This window comes from Taeniopygia guttata, chromosome Z (genome assembly GCF_048771995.1).
Source record: "Taeniopygia guttata chromosome Z, bTaeGut7.mat, whole genome shotgun sequence".
NCBI classification, from domain to species: Eukaryota; Metazoa; Chordata; class Aves; order Passeriformes; family Estrildidae; genus Taeniopygia; species Taeniopygia guttata.
Genome location: NC_133063.1, coordinates 62,852,662 through 62,873,848, shown reverse-complemented (window position 1 = coordinate 62,873,848; position 21,187 = coordinate 62,852,662). Strand labels below are relative to the sequence as shown.

At 39.1% G+C, this 21,187-nt stretch overlaps 1 protein-coding gene across 7 annotated transcripts in view; it reads right to left on the bottom strand.

Annotated features, from left to right (window-relative positions):
• PRUNE2 (prune homolog 2 with BCH domain) overlaps positions 1–21,187 on the bottom strand; it is a 135,439-nt gene that overhangs the window by 101,381 nt on the left and 12,871 nt on the right. For all 7 annotated transcript variants that reach the window (XM_030258582.4, XM_030258584.4, XM_030258583.4 and 4 more), the window contains exons 2-4: positions 2,668–2,772; positions 2,030–2,232; positions 623–786 (exon numbers count right to left, since the gene is read on the bottom strand). In XM_030258582.4, coding sequence (XP_030114442.4) covers positions 623–786; positions 2,030–2,232; positions 2,668–2,772 — 472 coding nt within the window. The remainder of the gene's footprint in view (positions 1–622; positions 787–2,029; positions 2,233–2,667; positions 2,773–21,187) is intronic.

Genomic DNA, 21,187 nt, shown 5'->3' with positions numbered 1-21,187 from the left:
ATTTAGCAGTTTCACATCATTAAAACTTAAAACCTATAAAATCTGTTGAACATTATTAAAACTCAGTAAGTAACTTAAAAGCAGACAGAGAAGAAAATACTTCTGATTGTTGAAGCCCACCCCCACTTTGTACTCTGCTGGGCATACACTACAAAAGAAAAGGAGAGCACAGTGAAGACTTGGTAACACTGTTTTTAAACAGAAAAAGTTTTGCATCACACCATTAAAATATCATTCCATAAAAAAGTACAACCATTGGGAGCGAGAAGCTTTAACTTGTAAATATTAGATTCCAATCCATATTGTTGTCCACAATGCCCCTGGAATCAACGAACTGCACAGCTTTTCCAGCTACCCAGCTGGTATGTCGACAGCTTCATTTAATATTCTTGTCTAGTGATACAGCAAAGACCTCTCATGCCTATTTTTAAATGCACATTTTTAATATTCAATATAATGTTACTCTTTAACAAACTCTTTACTCCCTGCTTCTTTTATGAAGCTTCCTGTGGTCTTTAAAGGGATTGTTAACCAAAGAATGGATCACACTCTTTCTGCATGAGCAAATTCAGAAACACTCCATTAAACCTTTCAGTATTTAATATAAAGAGTAATCTCTCACCTCTGAGGAGATAAGCCAGTTGCTGAGTGATTAACTCTGGTGCCTTTTGAAGAATCTCTTTTACGACGAAAGAGGAAGAACATGCTTGTAACTCCAGGCTCCTGCCACATTGCTCATCTGGATTGATGACTTTGACAACAGCTGATTCCAAACTTTTATCCTCGCTATCAAGCAAATTTAGAAGTTATACATGTATTTATCTTTATAGCTACATATATAATTCAGTAAGAAAGTGCAACACATTTTTTAAAATTCTGAACTACAAGAGCATTGTTATAGCTACCTGAAATCTGCTATAAAGCCAAAGGATGTAACAGACATCCTAAATCCGTGATTCTTAAATTAAGTGTTCAGAGTTCTTTAACTGCTCGATACATCACTAAGTACGACATTTCCCTCATCAAAATCTATTAAGAACTATTGAAAAAAAATATTACTACATGTGCTGAAAATAGCTTTCTCTATATAGAGGAGATTTAGGATTTTCCCAACTGAATATCTGAATATTCTGAAAACTTAAAATTTTTTTTTTTGCGTTTAGATCACTTTATGTTACTGTTTACAGTAGCAGTAACCAAGCCAAACTAATTTTAATAATAAAATACTAATTGTAATTTTTTGGAATGAAGAAATACAGGAAGTGACAGTAATAAACAAAAAGCAGATCTTACAGAAAATTTTGCTCTGAGGAGTGAATAATGCACTTAGCTGAGGCACTTAACACATCAACATCTATGAGATTCACACATATTTCTTTCTTCAGATTTTCCCTACCTTTAGTCTAATCTTTAAACATCTCAGAGTATAATGGGGCCATAGGATGCTACTGGTCTTAAATGAAGTTCTAAGGACAGCTGGAAGTAAACAGCATCCTTGACTGTGGGCAAGACAGGCAGACCATTATAAAGAGGCTCTTCATAAAAGATTCACAACAGCCTTGTAAATAGTCCCTCTTAAGGATGGGTGTGGGACTGTGGTCTTCCTGAGACCAACTAGGAGCCTTTTGAAAGGCTGCAGTTGGTAAGGACCACTATAATTCATCAGTCATCTTAACAGCACATATCCAGGTGTCTGAGCACCTAAAAATCAATGTAAGATTCTCAAAGGAAAGCTAACTAAGAAGCAGAAAAAGAACTCTGATCTCTTATCCACTGCCCACAGGAAACTTCCAGACTATTTAGTTCAATTAAAGCATCTAATCTAAAACATTTGAAAACTCAAGGTTCTTAAAAGTGAAAGTTCCATTAAAAGTGAACCATTCACCTTGTTACACTTATTCAACATAAAGGGAGACAAAATGCATTTTAGTTTCCTTTTTTTTGTGTCTGGGTTAACATAGCAATATCAACATTAATACAGAAAAAACGTTATTTTTGAAACAGCTCAAACCCAAATAAGCCACCTTACCTCGCCAGCATGTTGCTGTTTACAAGCGTTAAAGACAATTTCCCTTCAGCATTCAGCTGATGCAAATTGATTTCATCTCGGAAGATATGGACTGACTCTGGGATTTTCAGCTCTTCCAAAATAAATCTTGTCTCAGTGAAGTAGCTGAAGTCTTTTCTTGGTATGTTCATCACAGGTAAGCAGAGAACATCAGGAGGACTGACCTGTAACACAGGTGTGCATTTGTGAGAATTGGACCTGTCTTTCATCAGGATGGTATTTCAACATAGTAAACAGCCTGGATATTCTGTTTGGGGGTTTCTCCCCTTTACTTAGTTAAAAGGAAAAAAAAAAAAAAAGGTATTTCACACTTCTTTTCTTTCATCTGTCACTGTTGGCCTCCTACAGAGTACCTGAGAAACCAGGAGAGGAAAAGGATAAGGAATGAAGCTCAAGACTGATTTTCACGTGTTATTCAATAAGTCATCTAATAACTACTCATTCATTTTTGTATGGAAATAAATGCTGATTATTTATCTTTTAAAAACTCAATTTCGATAATAACAAAATCATTGTTTTTACAGCAATTGACTTAACAATAAGTCTGTAACAACCTGGAACAAGTGAATTTAGACCACTCAGTCCAATTTTTCCATTACCTTGTCTAGAAAGTAGGCGTAGGCCAGGGTAGAAATAAGTGAATCCAAATCACAGGGTTTATTCCCAAGAACAACATGGACATTTTCCAGGCATTTGCTCCTGTTCTGTAACATATTAGAAGACAACTGCCATGAGTGAAAATTATGAGAAAAAGTCAAATGAGAAAAGTTCAAAGGACAAGTTAAATAGCAGGCTTTGTACTTATTTGTAGCATTTTTCACTGCTGATTGAAGGAATGGACTTGTCCTGCCCACAAGAAGAACATTTCTTGGTTCAGAGCACCCCAGAAAGCCAAAACCAAAATTTTACAAGACACCATAGTTTAAAACCCAGTAAGGTCTGAATCTAACAGAAGTCTCTTTCACAGCAAAGTAACAGATAAGCAGCAACTTCATGTATACATGGAAAAGCTTTTCAAAACACCTCAGAAATCCATTTAGAAAAACAGACCAAAAGAGTGTAGAAATACACAAAGCAAAATACACAGCAAATAATATGTAGCAAGTTGTAATTTTAATTTTACCTTTTTTTCTCCACTTAGCTGAAATCAGTAATCAGACAAAGTAATTGCCTTTCATCCTGAATCTCCAGAAGCTGAACACAGCTGAAGTACTATGAGTTTTGAATTGTTCTCACTCAACAAAACTGAGGGCCTTTCAAGCAAGGCTCTCAAACCTATTGTATGAAAGCAAAGTATTGAAGGGAAGGACCTACCTTCTTCATAATTACACACAGAAAATATAAGTAGAAGTTTTTCTCTTGTGCACATCATTACTGTCAAGTTAGCTGCATGGAAACATTAGTTTATAGACGCTGATGCACTTTCTGCTAATTTTAACTGGAATTCTGGGTACCAAGATTTTAATCTTTCAACAGAAGCATATAATTATTACATTACCCTTAATAATTATAAATGTGCAATTTTTCTTAACCTAACCTTTCTTCTCTATTTCTAGTCTTAGGTCTACCTGGACATAAGGAATAAACTTAGGTTCTCTTTCCTTTAATTAAACACAGCTGTCAAAATACATTTGGGTAATAAATCCAGGACAGAGTCTCCATTCCCTATATTCCCTCCATTTCCATTACTGAAGAATACGACTGGAACAGATACGTTAACTTATGCTCTAAGTCTTCACTAACAACAAACTCTCTCCATTAACTCTTTTCACTATAATTCTTGTAACATGTTCTTTTACAGCACGCATTTCTGATTGATTTGCCATGATAAGGAATGAAAATAAAGCTCAAAAGCTCATCCTTTTTTTTAGTACCCTCTCAATAAAAAATTTCTTCACAATACCTAATCTAAACCTGGCCTTTTCCAGATTAAGGGTATTCACACTTGCCCCATCACTACACATCCTTGTCAGAAATCCCTCTCCAGATTTCCTGTACTTCCCCTTTAGTAGTAGAATGCTGCTCCAAGGTCTTACTGCAGTCATCTCCAGCCCGAACATTCCCAACTCTCTAAGCCTATTTTCCTAGGAGAGCAACTCCAACTCTGCGATCAACTCAAAGGATCTCCTGTGGATTCCAGCAGGTCCATGTCTTTCCTGTGCTGGGACCCCAGAGCTGGATGCAGGGTTCCAGGAGGGTCTCAGCAGAGCAGAGGGGCAGAATCTCCTCCTTCCCCTGCTGCCCATGGTGGATGCAGCCTAGGACATGACTGGCTTTCTGGGATGTAGGCACACATTGCCTGGTTACAATGAACTTTTTCTCCACAAACACCCACAAGTCTTTCTCCTGAGGGCTACTCTCAGCCCCTCTCTACTCAGTCTGTGTTTGTGCTTGGCACTGCCCTGGCCAAGGTGCAGCACCTTGCATTTGGCCTTGTGGTTCATGGGGTTCACCCAGACCCATCTTTAAGCCTGCCACAGTCCCTCTGTGGTAGTGACAGTGACCAGCAATACCTTTTAACCCACTTTTCCTGCTTTTCTCTTCACTGAGCAGAATTTTTCTTCCCCTCTTGCAGATTCCATATACACTATTTCAGCAATATTTCATTTCCCCATGTGCAGCTAAATGAATGGCTTTTTAGCATCTTACTATTATTTAGTAATAATAACCCGCCAAATACTCTCCATATATATTGTCCATAAATACAACCCTGAAGAATGCCATCCAAGCATACATATTGCTTATCTTACATGTCTGAGACTGATCCCTCTTTCACCACCTAGTTTGCTTAGTCTACTACATGCTAATCAGCCATCTTCAGGAAAAGCAGGCACGTGGATGTAAGGCTTCCTCTCATAGGTCTTTCCAAGCAAAAATGTGGCAGAGAAGATCACAATCCAGAAGACAAAGATCCATGAGACCAGTAATGCTTAGCTACAATAGAATTGAAATTTGATTACCTCCTGCAGTTATCACAGATAAACCTGAGAGGAAACATGAACTGCCAAGATCTCTAAGAATTAAAAAAAAATATGGAGGTTAATGATGAGGATAGAACTCTTAAACTACATACAAGATGAGTGATTCCCCTTCCTGATGATGAGTTTTTGTTTAGCTAGACTAAAGATAAATTGTAAAATGCACAAACACTGGATGACTGGGATAAAATGAATTAAAGAAATTATGTGTCATTTTCAGATGGCATCCATCAGGATAACTCAACTTACATCAGACCTGCATAGATTAACATTCACTTACTGTGCTCAGAAAAGAGATTTATAAACATTAGGCTACCTCTATAAGAGGTGTGATTCTCAGATATTTGATATTAAGAAGCTCTCATATCTGTTCAGTTTTGTTGTCTATAAATACATAAAAGCATTAGTATGACAATTGCATCTTTATGTAACTGCAGTAAAAATACCATTTATTGGTTCCCATCTGCATCAAACAGCTAATGTATTCAAACATACTGCAATACTGCCAATCAGGCTTGTAAATATTTTGATCAGGACACATTAACTACATTGATCAAACTACAATATTCCAGTCAAAAATTACATTGTCTCTACTTTTATTTTTTTCTTCTATTAATAGAGAAGTTGAAGTGATCTTGCAAGGTAATAAACACTGATGACTCATCCTAGTATAAACAGAAATGCCTACAAAATGATCTTGCAAGGTAATAAACACTGAAGACTCATCCTAGTATAAACAGAAATGCCTACAAAATGCTCAGTGTAGCATTTTGCAGCAAAAAAAACTTTTCCATTTCCTCCATACACATTCACCCCCTCACATACCCAATGAACAAATACATGCTCAGCAGCCACGGACAGCCTTGCTTTCTGAGTCATTATTTGTTTTTTGCCTTAAATTTCACTAGTTCTGTCCTTAAACTGTAATGAAATCACTGCATTTTACTTCATGGAATGGGACAGCACTTCTCAAGTACAGCAATTCTTTGGAAAAGAAACAATATGGCTTAACAGAAGCAGATTAAAAATGAAGAAGCTGCAAAACCACAGAGCAATATGTAGTGTCAGATACAACACTGAAAACTTTTCCAGCCTTGTAGCTGAAGCACCAACCAGGGAGGGTAAAAGCGTCACCGACACAGCTTTCCTGGAGGTGCACAGAGGAAAATCATAACTGTCTGGACAAAGGCCAAGATAGCAAAAAAATCAAATTAATCAGTAGTTAAAATAATAAAGAAAGAAGATTTACATACCTGAAATTCTACCTTCAAACCAGAGGTACCATTTATTGCATAGTCATTTTGGAGTGCAACTTGCATTTGCCTTATAGTAACAGGCAGTATTATGCTTCCAGCGGCCTGAGGGCTTTTAACATGATTATAGATCTCTGTTGTCAGAGAAATGGTTTTAAGCCAAAGCAAAGTTAATTTAACATTTCATGCAAAGTTCCAGTTAGTTAAATACTTCATAAGTCTTTTCAAAAGAAACCTTTGGACTGGAAAAAAATAGATGGCCTCTTATTCTAAAAAGAGATACACGAGAGAATCCTTGTCTTCTCCCATTTTTTAAGTCAGTCAAAAAAACTATTCCATTTCTCTGCCCCTGTAGTATCCCATTTATCATGTACATGACACATAGTCTTCTAAAGTACTAGCTTTTAAATACCTGGTTACATAAGGATTCTTCCCTAAGGAACACAAGTGTAGTCACAAAAATTTCAAGTGTGACATGTTTTAATCATTACCTGTGAAATATCCATTGTACAGTCTTGCTTTACTTACAAATATGATAAAAAACTTCTACAGCAAACACAAATACCACTAGCAGAAAAAAAATATAAAACAAAACAGGAATTTTCCAATTCTACACCATCTGCTTTTGTGCTGGAGACACAGCCATACTAGTAAGATAAACAAAGGTGGAAGGATCAAAAACATCATCCTTGGAAATTGCTGGATAAGCATAAAATGTTATCTGATATTTTGCTTTGAATGGGATACAGTGAGAAAACACTATGATTAGTCCATAACAAAGACTAGGAGAACTTCTTCACACCTTATCTGTTGTACAAATAGCACTTGTATATGTAATTTATCCAGTTGTACTTGTACTCTGGTGATGAGTGCACTGTTCATGTGTTCAACAGCAGGTTGAACACAGCCTTATGATTACATCTGCTCTTCTTAAAGTCAGTATTTTAAAAGGTATATTTAAGAGTCAGCATCTTGATAAAAGGAGGAATTTTATTAATTTTAAAATGTTGCTTCCCAAATTCACCATGTTCCATAGAACTGTGACATTCCTTCAAAATTAATAATGCAATTGAGGCAGGGTAGCTATCTGACATGCCAACCAGGCAAGGAAGCCTTATCTTTAGATTGTTCCTGGAATTTCCACCGAACAGCAACTCTCTTTTCCAGTTATTTCTAATCAAGAACTGGCAGGGTCAACTATTACTGATGAGAATGCAGTTCAGTATTTCTTCATTACCAACAGGCTCTGACTCAGAATTCTGCAGGCAGACAAACTTATCACTATTCAGGAAAGAATTCTGAGGAATCACAAACATTTATCCCTTTTTCATTTTTAGCCAATTTTACAGCCTGTAACTGTAGGCAACTCAGCTCTGCTTGTTTTTGAAACACCTTCTCTTCAGTTTATTACATGCATTCATTCACATTGCAAAAATCCAGAAATGGACAATGATTTCTACATTAAGTTTTCACTTGAAAAAGAATGGCTGGAGTAATCAAATAATGCAGAAATTCTATTGAAATATAAAAAAGAAGAACTACAGAACTCAGAACATCAATCAAAATTTTGTTGGCTCATTTAAAATTAGATTTATTCCATCAATTTGTTTGGCATTAATTTTTCACCATGTTTTTTAAGCTTTATATGCTTTCACACTCTCCTGCTTCTAAAAAATTTTGTCTTCAGGATCAACATTTGAGACACCACTTCTACTAGATCATGGTGTCGCTGTCAAGGCAGGACAGGAATGAGAAGACTGACCAGAAGGCTGCTGAGAGTAAAACTCCGGTTTATTCAAAATACACTGCTCTTTTTTACAGAGTTCGTGAGGACAAACTCCATTGGTCCTGAAGTGAAAACAATCTAGACCATTGGTGCAAAGTGCTTGACGCACAGTGATAGAACTTAACTATAAACAATGTGAAAAACAGAGAGAGATAAAGAATTATTTACATTCTTCTCCAGCTCTTTCCCAGGCTTCTGCCTGGCTAGAAACTCACACTTCTCTCTTTGACTGAATCTGAGTCCCACAAGTCAACCTTTTTTTTTTTTTTTTAAAGAAGGACGCTGTGTTTGTCAGGGCACCTTGCAGAGAAGAGGACAAACACAGCTCCGGGGTTCACTAGTTGATAATTCAAAACCTCATTGGATTTTGGCTCAGATCGGTCAAAGGGTTTCCAAACTTTTAATTTTCAAGGAATCAGTTACCAACTGTAAGATAGTAACAACTCATTGTCAGACTGTCAAAGGACTGGCAGTCCAACTTGTCAAAATCCATTTCCCAGTGTGAATATTACATGACAGAAAAGAATGTATTTACAACACATGCACATACCCAAATCAGCCAAATTTGGATTTGGCAAGATCAATAACATCTGTTTGCCACAGCTGCAAAGCCTTTAGGCCTCTAGGATTTGTCCCAGCCAGTAAGGTGCAGCAGGTGAAACCTTGGTTGGCATTCACCAGAATTGCTTTTGCAAGGTGTGTGCACTTAATAAAAGAATCATGCAAGGCTTTGCCTATGTAATCATGTCCTCAATGGACAGCTTGAGTGATGAAATTGAACTTAGGCCCAAATTATATCCTCAAGGCTTTCAAAACAATTAAGTGAAATTGACCCAATTCAGAAAGGACCAAATTCACAACACTTGAGAAACCTCTGAAATGCCATGGCCACAGCCCTTAATTCAATCACTTGGGCTGAGGTTGATTCGTGGCTTCCCAGTACTTTGAGCTGTTAGTGAAAACACAGCTCTTTCCGTTTTGGTTTTTTTTTTTTTTTTTCCTGAAGAGCCAGCAGCGGGCTCTAGGACCCAGCGATGCTTGGCAAGGCAGAGGACCTGGCCCCGTGGGCAGGGCCAAGTGTCCCAAACCCGGCCAGGGGGGCGGGGAGCCCAGGCTCTCTGCTGAGCCAAGATTCACCCGGCTCGGCCCCCAGCTTCTCTTTGGTATTTCCTGGGGCCCCTGAACTTGGGGTCCCTGGGACATCCAAGACCATGGATAAATGAGCAACCTCTCCCAACCTTGTATTTCAGTGCACATTCCCAACAGGCTGCGAGAAACCCAGCAATTCCTCTGAGTTTCTGCCCTTCCCCCACCCCGCCTAGCAGTGAGTCTTCCCACAGCTTCTCGGCATCCCACTCTGCAAACCACAAGAGCAGGACGCGCAGGGTGCGAGAAGGGGCTGTTTCCCCGGGAACATAAAATTCCATCCGGGCTCCGAGGCTCCCTGCACCGCCCATGCCCGCCCAGTACAAGGGGCTGCTCCCCTGTCCCTGCGTGTCTGCGCTGCTGCAGAATACAACTGATCGCTGCCCAGCTCCCTGATTCGCGGCCCCACCCCCCTCATTCCCAGCTCCGGGACCAGCAGCAGTAGTGCTGCTGGGGACCAAGCCAGTGCCCCCTCCCGCCGCCTCTCCCTCAGAGGGGCAGAGCTCAGTACAGTCTGGAGGGGAGGAAGGGCTGGATTCATTGTCCAACACAGGGCTCTCGGCCGCTGGATCGCAGGGCGGAGCCACTGCTGATGAGTGGGCTTCATGCGGCGCGGTGGTGGGAGCCGCTGCGCCCTGTGGACGCCCCTCCCACGCGATGAATGGGGCAGGAGGCGCGGCCACACCTTGCGGTGGCGGCACTTCTGCCGATTCCAAGGTCGGCGGCAGCGCTCTTGGCGCTTGCAGCTGGAACGCATCAGGCAGCACGGGCACGGGAGTCGCAGCGGGCAGCGCCACAGCTGCGGCGGCTCCTCCCAGGAGTGACACCGGTGGTTCCGGGGTGGGCGGAGTCGAGGCTGCTGCTGCTGCCGGAGCAGCAGCGGGCGCGACAGTGAAGTCCGCTGTCAGCAGGGGCGGCATGGAAGGCAGGCACCACCCCCGGCGCGGGAGTCCATCCCACAGTGGGCAGGGCGGAGAACAACGTGGCTGTCCCACCCAAGACGTGCTGTTGGACAATTGATGCCGGCACCGAAAATGAAATCAAAGCAGCTGGTCTGCATGGCGTGCAGAGGGGCAGACTGGGAGGCAAAGCCTGTCCCGCCGGCACAATCGAAATTCCTGCAGATGGTGGTGGGTGTGCCGGGGATGTATCAAAGGCTGCAGTGGCGTCTCCGCAGGCTCCATCACTGAAGGAGTCGGGGGGGAAGCAAACGCCCCCCCACTGCACCCAGCGCAGCGGGCAGCACCAGCCCCCCCCCCCCCGCAAATGCAGTCTGGAGAGCGGAGGGCTGCGGGCGGTGGCGGCTCCTGCCAGTCTGGGGCCACCCTGTGCAGTCCATGCAATGCCGGGTGTGCTGAAGGTGATAGCTGTGGCAAAGGCACCCCGGCTGTCTTCTGAGGGGCAGGCGATGTCAGCAGCACCATGCTCTAGGAAGGGTGTGCCCACGCAGCCAGCCGATGCGGTCCGTGTCCAGGATCCCGAAATGTTCCGGTCGGACCTGCTGCCTGTGTCCAAGGCTATGTCAATGTTCACCAACACTGCAGCCAAGTCGGACGCTGTAGTGTCACCTTTGCACATTTGCACCATGAGACAGCGTCCCAAGTTGAGCTAGACCTTACGATCAAAGGGGCACCTAAGATTCGCAGAAAATCCCTGGTCCCGAGCCCAACTCCAGAGTCTGACCAGGTCATTCTCAGAGAACCAAGCTCTGATAAGAGGGATGCTGGCTCGCCAGGCAGTCAAGACTGCTCGCTCGACTGCAGATGCAGGAAACCTTGTTAGGAAACCTTTCCCTAGCAGATGTCAACTTCAAGAGTCCGACAGTCCGCTATTCCAGGGAAAACCCGTCCCACACAGTCCCGGCTTTTAAAAGCTGATCCACAGCCCAAACAGGACCCAGCCTTCTCCAGAAGGCATGCGACTTCAGCGTTACCTTTCTTAAGAAGGCAGACGTGTCCGAGCACAGCCTCCAGGCTGTTGGTGTAGAACCACGCCAGAGGGAGACCCCCCGCAAGACGCCAGGTTCGGGTCTGCTACCGAGGCTGCAATTCCACTTCAGGTCACCAGACCCTGTCCTTTCAGGGCAGGGTGCAGTACCACATCAGGGTATACCAGACCCTGTTCCTCAGGGTACGGTGCAGTATCACGTTGGGATCACCAGATGTTACTGTCTGTGGTGGCGTGTTTTTTATTCTTTCAGTGTCTGTTCATACCCCCCCCCCGCCCAATATCTCTTCCCTTCCCCAGTGTTAATCTTCCCTAGCTCATTCCTAAACCCCTTCTCTCTAAGATGTGAATCCTCCCTTTTTCTGCCCCTTTCCCCAGGACAGTCCCTGTCTATTTAGTGAGGCTCAACACCCTATTGGTTACTTTGTGTTACTCCACTCCCTTGTTTTCCCTGATAGGTTTATGATATGTTAGTTCTGCCCTAAACTCCCGTGTTATTCCCCTATTAGTTACTGTTCCTATACCCCTCCTCCTGAGTTCTTGTATAAAACCTTTGTCTGCCCCCCACAAAGCATCTTGGGCCTCGCTGAATAAATCCATCCTGTTCACCCCCAAGTCCCATGTTGCCTCCATCTGTCCCCGCACCAACAACTGGGACTGCAGAGCTTCACAGGGGGATCGGCCGCCCCTCCTCTTCCCTCGCCGCCCAGCATGCCCACGCTCGGGGTGTCGCAGTGAGAGGGTGCTGACCGCGACGCAACAACTGTCGAGGCAGGACAGGAATGAGAAGACTGACCAGAAGGCTTCTGAGAGTAAAACTCCGGTTTATTCAAAATACACTGCTCTTTTTTACAGAGCTTCATGAGGACCAACTCAATTGGTCCTGAAGTGAAAACAATCTAGACCATTGGTGCAAAGTGCTTGACGCACAGTGATAGAACTTAACTATAAACAATGTGAAAAACAAGAGATATAGAATTATTTACATTCTTCTCCAGCTTTTACCCAGGCTTCTGCCTGGCTGGAAACTCGCGTTTCTCTCTTTGACTGAATCTGAGTCCCACATCATGGAGTGTATGTATTCAGAATACCCAATCATATGTGATTTTCAAACTGAATCATACATGGGGTGTATATATATATGCCAACTCACATTTTGGAAGTGTGACATTGAAATCATATGTTTTGATCCTATCTTTGCTGCTATCCCACGATAAAAAATGCTTTAAGTCAGACAGATATTAAATATGCTTCGTCTTAAAGAGTTAGAGAAATCTAATTTTTTATGATATAAGATAAACAAAATAATAAAGCAAAGTCTTATTTTAATGGCTTAAATTACTTTTTAGGCTCAGTAACAATATCACATTACTCCTCCTGCAAAGACAAAAGAGGATATGGTCTCCTATGGGTGAAAAAGGAGAATGTTTCCAGCATAATGATTATTTAAGCTTGACTTAGCAGAACTTCAACAGTCTGTCAATAGGACTCTATAATAGAAATTACTAAAATAAAAATCAAAGTCTCTTTCTTTCATTTATGCTGCATTAATTAATTTGTTGTTTAAATTAACCTGTCTTACACAGGATTAGTGCTCTCACCTAGTAACTGATTATACAGCACACAGAAATTCAGCTTAGAAATTCAACACACAGAAATTCAGCAAAAGAGCAAGGTATATTCCTAGCCCAGGTCACATTTAGTGCTTAAAGTCAGTCACAATAAATCTCTGAATTTCCACCTCAAGCTACCTAACTCCTCTTCCCACTTCCTCCATACTTGCCACTTAACATGCAGAAGTGAGACTGGGATGCCTAATCTAGTTTACCGGACTTGATTTTATTTATATCTCTTAGGAATTGTTTGACTTACTACAGGACCAAACTGTTCTTTGAGATATTAGGCACAAATGACTTAAAAGTAAGAAGTACATTTACCCAAGGAGCAGAGTCCCCCTCAGTTAAATATATCAGCTCTGTGGTGTGCCAGGAGGTGATGGGTAGCAATAAAGCCCTACATCATACAGCGCAGAGACTGAATAAACTACACAGAGCAAAGAGAAAGTGTATTCAAGAAAAACAAGTGGATTTGTTTTAATGAAGGCAATGGAATGCAATCCAAACAATGCAGTTAATTTACCTGCCTCTCACAAACCTAACATCTGATCTTGGATTGTTTAAGTTTAGCTATTTTAAAAAGAAAGAAACAACTCTGCTACTGAGAATAAATTTACCAAGAGTCAGAAAGCACTTTAACATTGCATTTTACAGAAGCCTTTGGAGTAAAGCTTCATCTTTCTTAAATCAGTGTAACCCTTAGGTGACAGGCACCAAGCTGAACATGAAACCACAGCCTGAAGTAAGCCAACAGTTCCATAGAAGTGTCATTAGTGAGCAAGAAAATCATAGCTGGAAGAGATGATCAGGCCAAAGTCACTTCCACTTTTGCCTTTTTTGTTCAACAGGTTTTTATCATACTATAATTGTAAAATGTCTTTGGTTTTTTTACCATACTCTGTTAAGATGGTGCTGAAAAGATTTGGTTTTGTTTTGGTTTTTGTTTTGTTTCAGTTTTTAACTTCAGCATTATTTCAGTTGCTCTTTTTTATTCCACACTGAAAATCAGGCACCTGTTCCTCTGTAGCAGCAAGTACTGCTCTGCTCTGCCTGCTCTAGACATCATTCCACAAAAACTCCTTTATTATCATTGGCAGCTTCTTTCTTCATCAGGAAATTCTATGATTGTAATATGTTTTACTCCTGTTGTCCTTCTAAAAGATAAATATTTGGTTGATCTGATGTAAAAGCTGAGCACAGAATAAAAATTGTAATACTGTGCTTTTTAGTAAAATGACGTGCAATCACTATAAAACCTGACTTTAAAAAAACAATCTATTTTTTATTTGCAATGCTGTGAGAATAGAAACATATGCTTCATTATGAGAATGCAGTTTTTATTCACACAGTAATTAGTTATGTCTACACTGTTTAGATCTCTGAATTGTCCTCACTATATCACTAGTATCAGAGCCACACACATATTGCAAATGAGAAAGTGAAAATGCACAATTACATTCCTGTATTACTTTAAACGTGCATATGATTTCAGCATAGGGCTAGTCACTAATAAAATTTTGTTGCTTTAATGTCTAATACTCCTTTTTACACAGATGACACAACAGCGATATAAATTTTTAAGTAGTTTAGTAAATTCATCTGGGTTCAGGCTAAAGAAGCAGACTGTATGTTACCTTTTGAATGCATATGCAAAGCATGTAATACATACATCAGAAATACCCACGTAAGGAATGAATCTCTTTCTCTGATAATTTGGGCTGTGTCCAAGTGCCCAGTCTGCTCATGAAATCCAGAGAGGTCATTAACACAATGACTCACGGAACTGCGGCTTGGAGCAGTCTGAAACCACCTTGACCAATTTACCTTAGCAAAGAATCCAATTCAGATGTTCTCCACCATGACACACCTCCCCTTCAGCCTAACCAAAGAGGAATAATCTATGGTAATACAATTGAACTAAGACCCTCACATGTGCTGAGATGACTGGGGTTTTCTCAGTCACTCTTGGTCCCTTCCTTTAGCAGTGCTCATCTTTTTCCAGAGCAGAATCATGCAAAAACATGCTACTGATGTCTTCAAAGCCAGATATATGAGATTAAGGAGCTAATCCTCCATTTCATTTCATCAGCTGATACCGCTGCATTTCTTCTGAAGTCAATAAGCCTAGATGTATCAGGTGTTTTGCCTCTGCAGCTCCTACAGACATTCCTCTTGTGATGGCAAGCAGACTCCACAGAGCTTTCAGACTTGCTCTCAGGTGGCAAAATATGTTTCAGCATAAACATTACCCAAAACCTTTCCTGAAGCAGACTTCCCCATCTATCCCTGAAGCATTAAGAAGACATTCAAACATATTTCCTTGATACCATTTGGCTCATTGCAGATTTTTGCTGTGCTTTAAGCACACTGTTGACTGCATTAAATAACCTCATAATCACATTTAAAGGCTTAGTGATATAGTGCCACCAATATACTAAAATATATGATAAATGCAGTCAGCATTTTCCATACCATATGCTTGTAAATGTTATTCTGCAGGGAACCAATTAAAACTATAGAAAATTTGGAACACAGACATATGGAACAAAACAAAGCAACTTATCTTGTCACTATGGTGCTTGCTCAGTACATCGATTAGGGAATGGTGATATTATAGGACAAACAAATGTCACTTTAATTAAAGTCTGCTGAAAGGCAATATACAATAGCAATCTAAAACATTAGTTTTTGCTGTGCTGATGTTAGTTTTCCTTCTAATCAGATAAAGCAGGTAATATACACTCCTGAAAAAAAAAAAAAAACCACAAATATTCCTATTTGATGTAATGCAACACTAGTCCTAATTCCATTTTAAAACTTCCCCTTTTAATATTCAAGGAGAAAAAGGTAGGAAACTGAAACAGAATGTTTGGGTTTCAGGAAAAACATTTCAAATACTGCTGAGGATACACGACTTTTCAGGGGAAAAATAAGTTTATGCAGGGACTTTAAGTTTTCTATGAAAATTTTATGTATCAGGGAAAACAGTGAATCTAATCCTTGTGTCTATCACAATTGACAAAGTAAAAATAGTAAAAGAAAAGGAAGAAATAACAATCATTTTAAAGCAAAAAGTTATTGGTAGGTAGAATCATGATTACTTCATTCCCAATGCAAGTTGGGAAAGATCTGTCAGAGGAAATATGCTCAAACTTGCATTTCCCATTCCTTCTTCCACTTCAGAATTCAGCACTGAAGTAGGTAAAGTCCCACAAGGCACCACAGTGCTCATTAGAAAGATTACAAAAAAGATGAAGAACCTTGAGGTTACATATTCTAGGAAAGACTCCTATCTTACTACTCTTGTATTGTGCCAATGACATCTTGAACTAACATACATACGATGATAATGCAAACAGTATTTATGATGAAGTTTATTATTTTCCCTCTGAAACACACCTCCATTTCCCAGTACTCTGTCTGACATAGAATATATGTGTAACTGAGCTATGTTTTTAATTTAATGCACTAGAACAAGTGGTAGAGAGGCGGAAAAAAAGGAGTTAAGTTAATTCTGCAGTCATCAAGTAATGTTCCAGCACAGCCAAGATCTGTCAAGAGCCACAATACAATAAACACATATTTCTCACACAGAATTATAGGCAGATTGTCACTAACTACAAAAAATTCCCACCTTGAATGGAAGGAAAACTGCAATAATGGTAAATAGGATATTGATTGCACAAACTCTTATCTATCACATTAGCCCAATTTCATCTCCTAAGAGATATGTTATAGAGAGCTGAACCATAAAATCAGAGAGTATACAGAATTAGAAATTATCTTTATGGTGAGCATATCAGCTCCTGCTTTTAAAGTATGGAAAATCTTAGAAAAAAAATAATTTGGAGTGCAATTACAAAGTAAACAAAAGCACTATAAAGGTATTATATAGGTACTATAAAGGTATACAATTTTTTTAAGAGTATCACATTATTTCAGTTAATAAAAATTGATAATGAACAGAATATAAGAGACAACTAAAAGGTTTTTGAATTTAAGATTTGGCTCACTTTCATTAATTTGAATTAAGGATTTCATAATGTATTATTTAAAATTTTATTAAGCATAAGGAAACAGGAGATATAAATGACAAATTCTCATATGAGGCGACATTAATGACTGATTAAGACATTGTTCTCAATGATTTTTGCTGAATCCTCTTATTTAACACCAAAACAGGTAATTCATCATCCCTGGCAAATCTGCTGCCCTTGCTAATTCAGAAGACAAGAAATATTTTTTTTAATATATAGTTACAACAAACAAAGTAAATTACATTAATATTTCAACTTTCACCTTTCAATATCTCCTAGTTTTCATTGAAGACACTATTATGTATTTTTAATTTATGACAATCACTGATACCTGTGCCCTACCTCACAGAGCGACTTGGTCGATTTTCTTTAACAGTCAAGGTCTTGGTTTTCAATCAAAGAGGACACTGTCAAGAAAAGAAATCTCCATGGATTTCTATGCCTCCTGCAGTTAAGAGCACATGATCCAAAGGTAAGGAAAATTATGTAAGGCAGCAAAGAAGAATCTTCTTCTCAGGCTTGGCTTACTTTCAATAAACCACAGAGCTCAAACTTGCTTAAACTCTGATTCTGAATGTAAAAAACCCAAGGTACAACATCCTTCCTAGGTCTTAAGTGTCTGGTAGTGAAGCTAAAAAAAACTTCAACCAACAACAAACAAACAAAAACCCCAAAACAAACAAAAAACCACACAAAATACCCAAACAAACAAACAAAACCAAGAAAAACCAAACCCAAACATAAAAATATACCACACTCCTCACCCCACAAACAAGAAACAAAACAAAGCAAAAATTCACACAAAAAACCCACAAACAAAACTAAAACCGCTATGTCCATAAAATGGACATATACAAGCCAAAATACCTATGTACAAGGCTGCTCACAGCATCCAGGCCCAGATTTTCCTACTGGTAAACTCTGAGGATACTGGTAGGGCACCTAAATGACTCGCAACACAACTTACTCCAACTCACAGACATGCATTCTGTGCCAATAAGACAATTCCTAAATTTCCAGTCATAAGAATTCTACAAGGCATGAACTAAAATCTCTCTGCATCCTCAATGTGTTCAAGATGTTAAAAGGATTCACTGCCCTTGGAGATACTGCCAACACAGCCAGATAAACACTTGTCAGACCAGGAGCAGTGGTAACATTAGAAACCGGTGATGATTTCATGGCTTTGCAGTGTAAGGTCACTCTTTGCTCCCAGATTGATATTTTTTTAGTTTATTATTTCTGCTTAGTTAGTTGCATACATCTCAGCATATCAGAGGATGATTACACAGTATTTTGTGTAATGTAAGTATTTTTCACTGAAAAAACAAATGGCATAATTACATGTAGCTTTCTTTCCCTTTTATGGGAAGTATATACCAGCCTTGTACTGCTGTTGAAAGGGTATCTGTTCAGCATTAATGGAATTAGGAAAGTGTATTAAAAATAAATAAAATGTAATTGTTTCCTTTCTTTCATCAGCTAAGTAGAACAAAAATTTTTCTTAGCATCAAAGAGGATACAGTACAATGGTAATATAATTACATTCAGTCATATTTGAACATTTAATCCCTAGCTGTAGACAGAGTTCATATATATAAACATCAACATATATATTGCCACTTCTGAATAAAAAAAGTATGCCACATCATAAAAAAAATACTGATTTAAAAGAGATTTGAGATACTCTACTACAAGATTACAAGATATTAGTAAGCTTTTTAAATTTATAGAAACCCACAAAGGGTTTGTGATTTGAGTAATCTATTACACACAGCAATATATGAGAAGCAAATGTTGACAATGAGGTCTACTTATAAAAACAGACTGCTAAAAATGACTATCTGAGGAGATCCACATTCCCTGAAGCCACATGAATCTTACATTCCTGTGATATAAAGGCCAGTCTTACAAATACATTGTAATGATGTCCATTAATTCGGGGAACTGGGATGTTAAAAATTATGGTAGGTAGTATCACAATTAGCACCAAAACAAAAAGTTTAAACTTTATTTATTTTTTCCTTCAAATCAGCCTGTATGATATAGCAACATCAACATATATATGTATTTTAATAAAAGCATGACTTAAATTACTTGTTTTGTTAAGAAAGGTATACTATGGTTAACACAACATTAGCAAAAAATCTGCAATTCTTACTCTGCTGACAACTAGTCTGTGAAGTCAACAGCATACCAAGCAATAGTGGTACTTAGCAGTAAGCTGAAACTCCAAATGCCATTTAAAAATGCACAACAAAAGGAAAGTTTATAATATAGTTAAATGAAACTACACCTAATTGCTCCTCATAGGAGAATTCTCTTTTCAGGTTAAAATGCTGGTTTTTAATGCTTCAGCCTAGAAACAACATTCAGAGAATGCAGTATAAAATATTTAAATTTCAAGAATTTTTGACACATATTTAACACCTCAGAAAAAAACTGCCATCAGCTTTGGACACATTGGAACACTTTGCAAACACTTGGACATAGAAGACATATGATACCACCTCTGTCTAAGTAATTCCTTCATCCATCTTGGCTAACTGATACTAAGAGAAGGAACAGTACTCAAAAATTAAACCAGCAGAGTCTCCATATACACATTCTGAAATACAAGAAGGAAAAGGGGAGAAAGGAAAAGGGGAAAAAGTATTAGGTGCTGCATGACAAACCACCCTATCAAAAACAGAAATAACATTGTGGTTCGGCATGGCTTTCTTCAGAAACAATAGAAAAGACTTTTCTTCCCACAGATCATTCAGAAAGGGAACCTATGAGCACCAAAGATGAGAGAAAGGGGAAAACTCATCTCTCTGTGACTGGAAACACTCTGCTTTCAACTGACATTTGATTCCCTTGATTTACATTGCTCTCTTGCCTCCCAGTAAAATTATCTAATTTATGCAGGTGTTTCTCTAAGAGCTAAAACGGAAAAAGACCTAGCTACTAAAGCTCAGTGGGTCTGAGCTATTTTAAACTTTATGTATGTTGATATATATTAATGAAATGCCCTCAGAAACATTTGCAATTATGTAAAGTTGGAACACTAACAATAGTAAGCAAAAACTACAGACAATGAACATAAGTGTAATGAAAATAAGTTTCCATGATTCAAGTTAATTTTGCAAGTTTATTTAGACTTTTGACAGAATCAGAAACTAACTGGGATAATTCTGCATTCAATAAATTTTACCATTCTACTTTCACTTCTGCCTTTTTCAGGGTTTTGATTTATTAATCGCTACGGAGTATTTTTGGGGGGGCGGGAAAGGTGTACAGGGATATTTTTGTGGGAGTTTTTTGTTTTGGTTGGAGTTTTCTTTGGTTAGTTGCTTCTTGTTTGGCTAGGGCAGAGGGGGTTTGTGTGTGTGTATATTCAGTCCACAGCCTAGACCCTGTCTTACTTAGCAATCACATCAAATAAGTTTCTCTAATTTCTATTCATAACTTCAGTGTGTCACACCATATTCTTGTTCAAAACAGTAATGAGTGTAAACAAACAGGAGAGAATGGAGCTACTTGGAAGTACCCAAGCATTTCTGCAAAGATGCAGAAAGTACAAGAAAATTACCTTGCCCTGTCTGCTATTTATTTCTACAGACTCCTGCTTATTTTTATTACAGAAGTGGTTTCTGACTCTCAGTGCAGACAACATGCTCTTCTATTACATACCAAACTAATTCACACCAAATTACCACAAAAAATGAATTACTTTCTAAACATTTAGCAATGTGTAAAGGAGTCCTCAAAAGAAATGCTGTGGAGATTTACTCTTTAAAAAAAAAAAAAAAAGGTGTACCTGAGTAAGGAAGCATGCCACTTCTGAGCTTCTCTGGACTGTCACAGATGAATAGGCTATCATAAGGGCTAAATATTTTAATGTGAAGATAAACAGTCCTACAGCTATAACTGTCTCCATATCCCGTCACCTACTACAGCTGTGTCTTCTGCCAGGATCTCTGAGGGACGGAGCTTATCCTCTCCTTCCTGTCAAAAAATGACAGGCTAGTCGACTTGAAGTGCTTTCTCAAGAATCTGTGATGCACTGAATCTATCTATTATTACACATTTACTAATATTCAGGCTTGAAAATATATGCAAGAATATATCAAACTATGATCACAAAGAAACCAAATCTACTTTAGATTTTGTAGAAGAGCTGGAAAAAAGTTGTTTACCATAATTCCTTTTGTTTCTAAGGAAAAAAATAAATGCTCTCCATATTTCACTGAATCATAAATTCCTTGAACATCTCAAGTTGGAAGGTATTCATAGGACCATCAAGTGCAACTCCCTGATTCCTGCAGGATTAACCAACACTAAACTAGATTACTAGACTCTCTGTGAATTGAG